The 13,087-nt window shown below is 42.5% G+C and overlaps 1 protein-coding gene across 10 annotated transcripts in view; it reads right to left on the bottom strand.

Annotated features, from left to right (window-relative positions):
- ABI1 (abl interactor 1) overlaps window positions 1–13,087 on the bottom strand; it is a 97,448-nt gene that overhangs the window by 24,042 nt on the left and 60,319 nt on the right. For 6 of the 10 annotated variants that reach the window (XM_079948145.1, XM_079948142.1, XM_079948148.1 and 3 more), the window contains exons 3-5: window positions 6,374–6,550; window positions 1,712–1,726; window positions 942–1,042 (exon numbers count right to left, since the gene is read on the bottom strand). In XM_079948145.1, the coding sequence (XP_079804271.1) occupies window positions 942–1,042; window positions 1,712–1,726; window positions 6,374–6,550 (293 nt within the window). The remainder of the gene's footprint in view (window positions 1–941; window positions 1,043–1,711; window positions 1,727–6,373; window positions 6,551–13,087) is intronic. The other 4 variants (XM_079948144.1, XM_079948147.1, XM_079948150.1 and 1 more) reach the window with 1 other exon arrangement.

Here is a 13,087-nt window from a genome sequence, read left to right as displayed (position 1 = left end):
GCTTGCTTGTAACAGGACTTCAGTTTCTCACCCTCTTCCCACAGCCTCAAGGCTATTACAGATCTTAGCAGGGCTCTGGAGGAGCCAGTCCTGTAAACAGAAAATACCCACCAGGCAAAAACAGATGGACTGATATAATGCCGATGTACCAATTCAATCCACTTAAGGTGTCAGACTGCATAAACAGAACATATTTCAGAGTGGGTGTTCTGTTCACGCATTGGAAACTTAATTTTTTTTTAGAAAAATCCTCTTTGGCTGTAACAGGAATGAAATAGCAGTCATCCCTGCCACCCTGGGCCAGCTCTACTATGAGGCAAAGTGAGGCAGCAGCAGGTGCTGGGAGCAGAGGTGGTAGCAACATGTTGGAGTTACATGCACTCTCTAAACTAGCCTTCTGCACTCCTGTAAAATACCAGAGCTGAAGTAAGACCAGATACTGAAGTCTGCTAAGCTTCTGTATGTGCAACTGGGTGGGTGGGTGTGCCATTCGCCCCCAACCCTTCGCCTCAGACAAATATCATTCACTGGCCCCAGCCTCCCTGCCCAGGTTGCAATCCTAAAGGTCACACGCTAAGGAGATGGCTGTATTGAAACCTGTTGAACCTACTATAAGAAAATGCGCTTTTCGGATTGAGTCAGTTATTCAGTGTAGGCGGTAGTCACATGGAATGATTCTCAGTCCAAAATATTAAAGGTGATATCCAATTAAATCATACCACTGTAATCAGGGAAACTTCTGAGTGCATTGATTCCATGGGTCTACTCTGAACATGATTTCAGTTGGATACCACCGTGGTATTTTTATAACAGAAGTGCAACTGCACAAGTTAAACAAACACTAGGAGACAGAGACCTCAAATGCTAGAAAACTGTTGACCCAAGCAATTAAAACTATGTTCTTTGTCAACCGAAAAGGAGAATGAAAGTCTTATTCTTACCCCAGAGTTCCCCGGCCCGACATAGGAGGACTTGGTGGTTTTTGTGTAGGCGGATTTGTTCTTGACAGAGTGCCAGTTCTTGCAGGCTGGTTATTTCCATGCTGAAAACCAGAATAATGCTTTAATTTCTTTGGACAGAAATAGCCCCAACTGTTATGTCGATGCAATGCTTGAATACACTAATATATGAAGTGAGGATTCCCAGACAGCTTTTAAACCACAGCTTCTTTTGCTGCATATGGGATTAAACACAAGAAGAGAAATCCATGCCTAAGCTTTTTAATTCTAAGCCCCCCACCCCACTCCTTTTGCACATTTGCACCCACAGTGAATGAAACCTAAGCTGCGCTAAGCATAAATAACGGCTCATGAACCAAATCTCATTTTAGTGAACGTGTCAGATCCACTGAATTTATTTTGTATTCAAGATTTACATAGGCATGCAAGTGTTTCTGGGAAGCCTGATCTAAGGTGTAAGTCAATAAGAGATAAGCATCTACCTAATCAAAGCAAAGCACTATGTATGTTAGAGAAAAATTAAATTGTTATCTATGGATAAAATGCACTTTGTCAATATATCAGTGATATATTAACTGTCAGTTGGAGCTGAGGTTCAGCACATGTAAACAACCTATGAGGTTGGGGGAAGAGAAGAGAGGAGTATAGGGGAGAAAGAGAAGAGGAAAAAGGACTAGCTTTCAGGTGTAACGGCTCAGCAGCCTCTATTGTCATGGGACATTGTGGGTCAAATGAGAAATAACTCTTCTTACCTTGGCTTTTAGCCACTTACGTTGGCAAAAAGAAAAGGAGGAAGAAAAGTAGAAATTAATGGCAAAATCTCTTACTGTTCATATGGCAGGTTTAAGTCATAATGGCACAATTATTGGCAGCATTTGTTTTCTTCACTGTAATCTACAACTGCAGGCCAGTTCAGAGAATAGCTTTCGTTTGCCACCATTGAGAAAGCAGACCAAGTTTCCACAAAAGGAGGAAGTTTTGTCCATTTTAATTCAGCATTTTTTAAATTTAATGAAGTTTCCATCCCTCTAGCAATTGTGAAACGCTGTCCAGGTTGACACTAAAAACCATTCAATACATTTAGAATAGCCTCAAAACACCTGAAGCAGGTGAAGGCAGATGGGGCTGGTGAATAATGCCCACCCCACCCCAAAAGACCAATATTTTGGTCCATGCCTGCTTGGTGCCTTAAAAAAATGGAACCCTAGCCTGTGAAGGTGGATTACATGAGATCATATACAAAAGAGAAAAAAATTGATCTTCCCATCCCGGACATAGCCAGCACACACAAAGATTAATTCTTCCACATAAAGCAATATGAAGTTGTGAATTTCCTGCATTGGCAATGGGGTGGACCAGATGTTGTTTTAGGTCTCTTCCATCTCTTTTGATTCCCTTCAAGAAAGACGAATGGACTGCAAGTTATATATACCCAGGGAAATGGTAGTCATTCTGGTTGCATCACTGCCAGCATCCATTCACACAAAGAGATAATCAGCAGCTCTCTGCTAGCCTAGTTCACAGCAACAGCAACCTCTCTGCATGCAGTTATGTACATTAATATGCAACAAGCTTGAGGATGTGGACTTTTTGGGGGTCAGAATTTCCAAATGCATATAGTGCAACTGGTCTGCATCATATACTTGTTGCAGCTGTATGCACACAAGACTATCCACACCAGCACTCTCTCTTCTGGCTGGTAGTAGTTCTGAAGCTCAGGCAGAGGTCTTGGCTGGGCCTGTCATTGCACAACATTTAACTAGAAATTCTAAGGATCAGGCCTGTGACTTGCTACCTGAAAAGCATGTTCTCTGCACCACTGAGTTATGGCTCCACCTTCATACCGTCTGCCCCTTTCACAATATGCTTTGCACACCCAACATTGCATTTTTGACCTTTTGCTTCTGATGCTAGAGCCTTGGGGGGAATAAAGCCCAGCTAGGAGAAATGGGACGGCAAAAAAGAAAGCGAATGTCAGCACAGTCAAAGAGTCAGATCAGATATGAATTCACCGGGTAGCTGTGGTCAAGTAATTTCTTAGTCGCACGTTACCCCTCTGTAAAATGAAAATTATTTATGACCTATCTCAGATGGAGGCTAGGAAGATGCAGTAGGGCTGTGCAGCATTTTGGATTCCCAGGACAGAGAGAACATGAAAAGAGGAGTATAAAAAGATATACTGTATTACTCCGTGTGTAAGACCATGTTTTTTTATTATAAAAAATGTTGAAATTGGGGGTCGTCTTGTACATGGATAGTGCAGAGAGGGGAACGGGTGACTGGTGGCAGCCGTGAGCAGGAGATTGTCAGTGGCGACTGGGTGGGTGATTGGTGGCTGCGGAAAGGCCTGCTGGTGATTGACTGATTGGCTGCTGCTGTGGCGGTGATTGGCAGCGGGGGCCAGGCGGGTGAGCCAAAAAAAGCTGAACAACCCTGGGCAATCTCCCATTTCCTTAATTTGGGGTCTGAAAAAATAGGGGTAGTCTTATTCCCGTGGGCGTGTTATACACAGAAAAATACAGTATGTGGTGTGGAGAAAAAAGCTTCCATCTTCCTCTTCCTCTCATATGACTAGAATCCAGTGTAATCTAATGAAGCTGATTGGTGGGAGATTCAGAACTGGCAAACAGAAGTCCTATTTCAATCAGGGCACAGTTAGCCTACGGAATTTGATTCCACAAATTGTAGCAATGGCCACTAGCTTAGAGAGCTTTAGTGATGCTTGCCCAGCATGGTGCACTGGTCTTATTTAGCTGCTCACCAGGTCTTACAAAGTACCTTTGAACACAGAGTTTGATTTCAAGCAGGTTGTCTGATATTATTGTGACTCTAGGTGCCTGACAGGTTGATTTGTGGAGGGTGGAAGGGGAAAGGATAGGGGACAAAGTTCCCCGCATCTGATCTCAGGCTAAGTGTAGGGCTTTTTTCTGTCTAAGTGGATTTAGTGTAAGTATATTATACTTTAGTGTAAGTAAGTATTATCTCAAAAAGCAATCTTCTATTCAGGCAATGTGTGCTTTAAAAAATTAGGATTAATATTAAAAAAGGCACACAGCTTTGTACACATTTGCATAAATATATCTCATAAAAGAGAACCCGAGGGAAATTCTTTAATCACAAACTAGTGCTGGATTGCAATGCCAGATTAAAGAAATCTCTTGTCTGCACAGGTAGGCAAGTTTTCCATAAGATGTGCAGTGTGTTTGCAATAAAATAATTTAAGGAGTTGTTTTCCCAGTGGGTGACATGCAATTTCTACAAGGAAGTGCTTTCTGCATAGGAAGTTGGTTCCTTCTAACGGTGCCTGGAAAATTAAGCTCTCTACTTTCCCCAAGTCCTCAAAGTACTTAAAATGGTATCTCAACAGCATCCCTTCCAATATGATCCTGTCTGAGTATTAAAATCTGCAAGGGGGAGGGGGCTTTTTTCATTTTTCCACAGGTGAGGAAGCTGCATTGTGTGGTGACCCAAGACTACTTTCCTTGACTACTGCCCTAGCTATTGAGCTCCTGAAACACAACTGGAATAGTCTCTGTTCATCTTATACACCAATTAAATACATTCATCCTCTCCCTGGGAAGAATGATAGATATTCTGTTGTATGTAATTCTTAATTACTGTTACAGCTTTCTTGACTGCTGTTACCCACCCTGGGCTCATGAAAGTGATGAAGGGTCAGATATAAATTAAGGCAATACATAAATAACAAATCCTTAAAGCATTCCATAAAAAGATAGCCCAGTATTACTCCTATATTGCAGATCAGGGACCTGGAGGCGAGAAAGAGTAGCTTGCAGAAAACCACCCCATGAGTTCATGGCAGGAGGTGAGATTTGGACTAAGAAGCTTCCAGCTCAAGCTGAGTTCACTTTACTTCTCAATATGTGCTAGTAGTGTGATTGTGTTATCATCACCATCAGACACACACACACACACACACAAAGCCATACCAATTTTTATATTTGGCAGACAAACAATGAGCTCCTGAAACATTTCCAAATTCCAAAATTTGGTATGGGCTGGCTTGCAAAATCATCAGATCAAGAATCAAAGCAGCAGCAACAAGAGAAACTGGTGTAAAGAATATGCTCCATTATTAAGAACAAATTTTGTGGACACAGAAAATGGAAAACAGTAAGGAAGGCAGGGGGCATTTTTACACTATGGTGTGTCATGAAAGGAGTGACAGAGTTGTCTCCACTTTGAAGCCCACTACTGGAAAACTGTGGAACTGAGTTCTGATCACCCTTTCACAAGACTCACAATAATATACATACAGTGACCTTTATAAAGAGCCAAAACCTTTCCTGCAAAACAAAAAGTAGCAATGTTCCAACATTTCTTCTTTTTCTTACAAATGAAAGGCATGTCAAGAACACTAGAGGAAGAGAACTGGTTATGTTGTCAGTTCTCTTCAATTTAAATTTAAACACACAGGGCTTTCCTTTTGCGGTCACTCCTAAATATAATTGCACAACTGCTTGCTTTCAACACACCTTTGAGAGGATTTAAGAGGCATTTAAGTGCATTCAAGGAAAATGTACTTCATAAATTGCTTTCGCGAGGGAAAGGAGCAGCTCCATCGAAGTCTGTCTGCTTCCCTGTTTCCCTCCTCCATTTTTGCATCACTGCATCTGTTCTCAGCTTGCCAGAGCTTTTAACAAACAGATGCTAAACACATAGCACTATCACAAACAATCACAGCTTCAAAATGCAGTGGTAGTAACAATTGGCTGGCACAGCACAGATGTGACTGAAAGGACTGCCTTTATTTTAGAGAAAAGATCTAATGATATATTCTTCCAGGAAGGACCAAAACAGGATAAAGCAACTGATATTCTCAGAACTCAAATGAAGACTAGCATTCTGGCTGAAAATACAATTGGATTAATAAATTTCTTTATACCCTTGTGATATGTAGACCTTCTTGTTCAGATGTAATGAGATGCAGCAAATCTCAAGTCCTCCCAATCCACTTCACCTCAGTCAGTTGGAGGAGTTTGCAAACCCTTTTTGTTGCTTTGGTCTAACCTTAGTTAAGCGATATGCCCTAACTGGGGAAAACTGCAGTTAGCCCCTAAAAAGCCAACTGTAAAGAACAGTTTAACTATGTCTGCTCCCACTAAACATAGTTAAAATTAACCACAGTTTAAGGTTCACACAACACTAAACTGTGGTGAACTGGAACTGGAAGTGGAAGCTGTGCCAATTTCCTCCTTACGATCAATGAAACAGGAGGAAAGGGAAGACGGTTTCCTAGTTTTATTGCAGTACTGTATCAAGAGAATGGTGCACTACCAAACAGATGCAGTAACTACTTAAGAGCTATTTTAGAAAATCTAGAATAGCAAATTAAAATATCATTTGGTACCCCAAATACTTGAGGAGGGCAGGGAAAAGAACTAAATTCTTACCTTTACACCATGACCCACGTCATCCAGCACTGTGTAGTCTATAGGTTTTCGAATATACCTTACAGGACGCTCCATGTTTGCTGGCGCAATGATTTTGTGTGTTCTGGATGTATTCTTATTGGTTGTCAAAATGCCGATCTCTCTACGGGCCACCTTCTCTTTATGTATGTCCACCGTCTACAAAGAGGAAAAGTCAGAAATTCATGCCTGTGACATAAAACTTAGCCAAACAATTTTCCCCGCTCATCATCATCATTTATTTTATTAAAAATGTAAAGCCAATATAAATGGTAATATTTGCAATCTTGATGACTAGCAAGTTTTATTTCTACATTTACAAGATTATTCTATATGTTCTGGAAAGTTGCTTGCAATGTTTTTGGACACCTCTGATCATAACCAAATTCTGCTTGATGGTTCCTGAGATCAAGCAATGGGTTTTCATCCTTCATTTCTTTACACCCTGTTTGATCTGAGACTTCAACCATTCAGGGCTTTTCTGCATTCAGTTGGTAAAATCTGGGTTGATCCCAATGCACAGAGTAGGTTCCAAATATAATAGAGTAAAGGAAATAAACTGGATGTAGAATGGTGAGCAGTCATAAGATGCACTATTGTTCTAAAAATCAGTTGCTGAAATGGTCACGTAATTGCAAGGAAGCTAGTATTTCCATGCTCAGATATCATTTCCCCCCACGCTGCCTTGCAATTACATGATTATATAGTACAGTTACACTTATACTTACAGCATCGTACCTTTCAGCTTATGTAAAGCATACACATGGAAAGTGGGAAAAACAAACAACAATCTATATATCACAGGAAATAAATTCTTTGTTATAAGGACACAAACCAAGAAGTGAGCCACAGAACTGTGAGACAGTCAACTAACGGAGCTAAATGCTAAATTTCCAGAATTGGAAAAGCAAGAAGAGAGAATCTAGCACACAAGGAATTCAAAGAATCACCCTGGAAAGGCTCGAATCCTGACACCAGAAAACCCAAACACTAATCTCAAAATATAATTCAAACTATGTACCGTATTTTTCGCTCTATAGGATGCACTTTCCCCCTTCTAATAAGTAAGGGGAAATGTGTGTGCGTCTTACGGAGCAAATGCAGGCTGCGCGGCTAAGCCCAAAGCCAGAGCAGGGAGACGGAGTGCTGCGCAGCGCTCCGTCTCGCTGTTCTAGCTTGGGGATGGCTGGCAAAGCCTCCGCAGGGCTCTGCGGAGGCTTCAAAGGCTGTCCCCAAAGCCAGAACAGCGAGATGGAGCGCTGTGCAAAGTGGCTTCCAACAGACCATAGGAAGGAAAACAAGTTTGAAGCTGAAACAAGTCTATAGGGCAAAGGAATTTCATAAAGAAATGCAACACAGCAAGGAAGCCTTCCTCACCCTCTAACTTGTTTGCAAGTAACAATAATCTTCCTTGCCCTTCACTGGGCCTCCACGTTCACCATCTCTCTCTCTATAGCTCTTTGCAATGAATGTGCCCCTATAAATCTGGTGCATCAATCACTTTGCATATCATTGGCACACATAAAACTGACCCCACAGCTCCTCTTCCAGTAAAAGTTGAGTTAACAAGATTTCATAGGCCACTTTTGGTGCACTGGGAATGTTTTTACCATAAACAGCTATTTTATTGCCTCTAATAATGGGAATATGTGGCCCACGGAAGGTTGTGTTTTTGCTTGTTTTTGCTTTAATCACGTTAGGGAGGGAATGCTACCACACTGCTACTTAATCAAGTCTTACTCAACCTTTACTATTCCAGGCTGCCATTTCACTCAAAGAACTGCACAATTGTAGTATGTTTGGTTTTGATAAATACCTGTTTCGACGTAAACAGACAATATTTGTTTGTGTGCAAAAGAGAGAGAAGAGGCTTACATGAGGAGTAACACTGATGCAAACCAACAGGAGGATAAGGTAAAGGGACCCCTGACCATTAGGTCCAGTCGTGGCCCACTCTGGGGTTGCGGCGCTCATCTCGCTTTACTGGCCGAGGGAGCCGGCGTACAGCTTCTGGGTCATGTGGCCAGCATGACTAAGACGCTTCTGGCGAACCAGAGCAGCGCACGGAAACGCCGTTTACCTTCCCACCAGAGCGGTACCTATTTATCTACTTTTGCACTTTGACGTGCTTTCGAACTGCTAAGTTGGCAGGAGCAGGGACCGAGCAACGGGAGCTCACCCCGTCGCAGGGATTCGAACCACCGACCTTCTGATCAGCAAGTCCTAGGCTCTGTGATTTAACCCACAGCACCACCTGCGTAGTTTGTTTATTAAATGACAAATTTCCCAGTTTTTGGTGGGGGCCTCATGGAGCACATGGAGTCAGTGGCATTCTTGCAACGGTGGGGCTGCTCTCATTAGGATGGGGTAGTTGTGATATCAGAGGTGCGGTCACTGCCATCCATATCTCACTATTGCCTCTCACTGCCCCATCCTTGTCTGGATATGCGAAGGATGTCTGTTGAGAGGACAGTCTCCACTCACTGGGGGACTTTGTTGAATTTTTAACCCAAGCAATCACTTAATTTAAAATTATAGGGTACAAAAAATTCAGGACTCATTTACTCCTGATCCCTGAACTACTACAACTCTGCATGCCAATTCAAGCTGGAGTATCTAAGCAGACTGCACAGAACAATAACATTTGTTTAAAGGTATTAGGAGCCAAAGGGACGCAGGTGGCGCTGTGGGTTAAAGCCTCAGCGCCTAGGGCTTGCCGATCGAAAGGTCGGCGGTTCGAATCCCTGCGGCGGGGTGCGCTCCCGCTGCTCGGTCCCAGCGCCTGCCAACCTAGCAGTTCGAAAGCACCTCCGGGTGCAAGTAGATAAATAGGGACCGCTTACCAGCGGGAAGGTAAACGGCGTTTCCGTGTGCGGCTCTGGCTCGCCAGAGCAGCGATGACCACGTGACAGCGCTGGCCCCTGGCCTCTTAAGTGAGATGGGCGCACAACCCCAGAGTCTGTCAAGACTGGCCCGTACGGGCAGGGGTACCTTTACCTTTACCTTATTAGGAGCCAACCACAAAGAACTTGCATTCCCTCACTAACGCATACTCCCCTTGCTGGTATTTTTTTAAAAAATATTTTTTTCTATTGGTTTTACATAATTTTACATGTTAACTTTAACCATTTCAAACATTAAAATAAAAGGTTCTTTCAAACCTTCGGACCTCCCTCCCTCCCTCCCTCTCTGGGTTCCATATTTAAAATAAAGTATTCTGCATCTTTTACCCTTATCCATGTATTATATATCCATAGTTACCATAAGTGATTACACATTACAAGTGTCATTATATCCCTGCCAATGATTTTAACTGTTTACTGCGGTCTTTTAAATATATTGAAAAACCAGTCATTTAGGAATACTTGATCTTCCTGGTTTCTGATCTTTCCCATCAGTTTCGCCATCTCTGTGTACATCAGTTTAGTCTGCCATTCTTCTCTGGTCGGTATCCCCTTGCTAGTCTTAACCATGGTTACCAACTTTGAATCCTAGTTTCAAAACCTATTCTTGGATCCAAAAGTGTGCATGTGTATATGCGTGTATCTAATTTCTGGTCTAGCAGCCCCTTGTGCCAAATGGAGCAGCAATCTGCCAACCTATGTGGGCAATCTTTTGGGAAGGCGCATAAGCGTTGCGGTAGGAAAATGGGTCTAGAAAGCTGCACTCCAACCTTTGTACCCCAGCCCTGGTTAAAAAGTGAAGCCAAAGAGGAGGAGATATACAATATCACACACACACACACACACACACACACACACACACCATGCATGTACAGTGGTACCTCAGGTTAAGTACTTAATTCATTCCGGATGTCCGTTCTTAACCTGAAACTGTACTTAACCTGAAGCATCACTTTAGATAATGGGGCTGCCTGCTGCTGCCGTGCCACCAGAGCACGATTTATGTTCTCATCCTGAACCAAAGTTCTTAACCTGAAGCACTATTTCTGGGTTAGCGGAGTCTGTAACCTGAAGCGTATGTAACCTAAAGCGTATGTAACCTGAGGTACCACTGTAACACTTATCCTCACTACAACAATCAATTCCTTGAGATTCCCATTTTAGAGATGAGGAAACAGCAGACAGATTTCCTGGGGGTGCCTTCCCAGTGGTGCCTTCTACCTTGCAAGCCCTGCCCCCTAGCAAGCAATATCAGTAATTATGGGCTCCCTCCATTTTGTGACTATCTTTGCCCCAACATTTTGCAACTGTTGGGTCTCAGTCATCTTCAGCCCTCTCAAGAGGGAAGATCAGGAACCACTGCTCTAGAAGACTCTTCTGTAGCATAAGACTACACCTGGAAGACTCTTAACTCTCATATTCCTTTACATGCTTGTATTATTATTATTATTATTATTATTATTATTATTGAGGGGGGAGTGTTTAAAAATTATGTTCCAAAAGCCACAGCCAGCACTTTCAACCGAAGTCTCGAACAGACCCACTTGTCCTTAAAGATTGCAATTTCCCTTTCTTCAGTTGAAAAGGGTACAAAAACACAGCCAAAAGAGCTAAGCACATGCTGTCAGAGTTAATTCAGCTTCAGCATTCAGAAAGGGCAATAGGACTTTGCATGTGCCCAAATGGTTCTTTGGTTTGGCACACTGCAGTGCCTGTGAAGTACAGCACTCTCTTTTTTTCCAGCCTCAGAGAAAATGATTTCATGATTGTTACCATGGAGCAGGGAAATGCCACTCAGGAGAGATGTCAGCAGGTTAAGAGTTTTTGCCGGCGAGAAAGTAAAACAATCTATCCAACCAACTTTGCACAGTCGCTGCCATTAACTGCACTTCCTATGTGTGCATATTCTTCCACTAGACTAGGAATAGTTAGAGACTGGGGTACTGGGCCTCTGCTCAATTTTCAGGTGTTTCATTTTTTAAAAAAAATTAAGCCTTTTAATATTTTTACCTACAGCAATATCAGCAGCAAACACAGGCAGCATTCTGCCAAATCTACTTCCATCTGCCAGGGTTTTAAATGAATGGATTCAAGGCACTCTGATCACTTACATTAAAAAATAAACTACTGAGTACTTGTAAGTCTAGCACATAACAGAATGCAAAAAAAAAAATGCATAGCAGGGGGTTGGACTAGATGACCCTTGGGTTCCCTTCGAACTCTGATTCTATGAAAATCAAAGAGAGCTGTTTGATTTCTTCATTCAATTCAAGCTTCTTCTTTTTTTAAGAATATGTAAGCTGAGCTTTTGTTAACTGCACTCCAGCTATGCTAGCTATAAGCACCATAGCAGAAACGGAATGCATGTACAGCTTGCAATCCTCAATACAGAGAAGTGAACTCAGTCAACAGGACTTGCTTCTGAGTGAAAACACATGCACAGGATAAAGCGAAGGGAAAGTGTCACTGCACAGAGCTTCATATCTGCTGGGTAACCAGCACAGCTGTAAAATGGAAGTATATATTGCTGCAACAACCTAAATTAGGAAGGAATGGATGAAGAAATATGATAACATCATCTCTCCCAAAGACACTCCCCGCACTCACTCAACCCAAAAGTGTTATGAATAGATGGGGCCTGAGATCAGAATGCAACTGTTTACAGAGAACAGAAGAAATGCCAGCTTAGTTATGCACAGCAACTTTCTCTCTAGCTTCTCTTAGCTGCCTTACAAAATCCGTTAAGATCAGTCTTTGCATAAATACAGCTGCTTTGCTTCAGCAGGTCACCAGCTCTCCAACAGCTTGCACACTTCCCTAAGTCTGAAAAGCTGACATTTCTGCAGAACGTTAATAACAAACTGTTAATGTGCTACTTAATTTTCACAGCGTACTTAGAAAACGTCTAATATTAGAAACGTTCAGTGGGGAATGGATATGGCCAAAAGAAATCTTCTTAAAATTGAGTTTACACAAGAGTTCTCCGGGTGTTCTGAGTGCAGTGCAACATTTTACTTTGGATACAGAATTCAGCATTTTGAGAACCACGTTTCTAAATTATGTCTGCCTGTGCAGAGAAGATTAGATTAGCGTCTTTAATCTTTAAGATTTGTAGAGAGTTTCACTTCCATGAGGTGGATTGAGGCACTCGCCGCAGGTGGCAGATGGGGGAGATAGAAGTGTTCACCCCTCAGTTTGAAGCCTGAATATGCCCAACACGGCTGTTCACCAGTTCCTGCCTGCCACCCCCTCCCTTCCCCCTGGCTATGGCAGTGTGGGTGCTCCCACCTTTGCTCTAAGGGGCCCTTCCTTCCCCTCCATGAATTCTTCTTCCCTTCAGGCACTGAGTACTGACTGAAATACAGTGGAACCTTGGTTCTCGAACACCTTGGCACTTGAACATTTCAGTTCCCAAACACCGAAAACCCAGAAGTGTTCCGATTTTCGAACACATTGCGGAAGCCAAACGTCCGATGCAGCTGTCAGCTGTTGTTTCCAGGATGCCTGCGCCAATCAGAAGTCACACCTTGGTTTTCGAAAGTTTCAGAAGTCAAACAAACTTCCAGAATGGATTACGTTCGAGAACCAAGGTACCACTGTATTCCAACAAGGTAGACAGTATGCAGAAGAGCAACCAAGGATATAACTCACCCTAAAATGTAACATCATCTGCTAGCCTTTAAGGGGTCACAAAGCTCTTTGTTGTTTACGATCCAAAAAAAGGAACTAGAATACTAAGTGTAATTTATTCCACTGGGCAATAAACTCAATGCATGTGTGCAGAACGACTTAA

This window comes from Podarcis cretensis (assembly GCF_951804945.1).
Source record: "Podarcis cretensis genome assembly, chromosome: 12".
Lineage (NCBI taxonomy): Eukaryota > Metazoa > Chordata > Lepidosauria > Squamata > Lacertidae > Podarcis > Podarcis cretensis.
The sequence above is the reverse complement of the archived record's forward strand: the minus strand, read 5'-3'. Positions and strand labels throughout refer to the sequence as shown.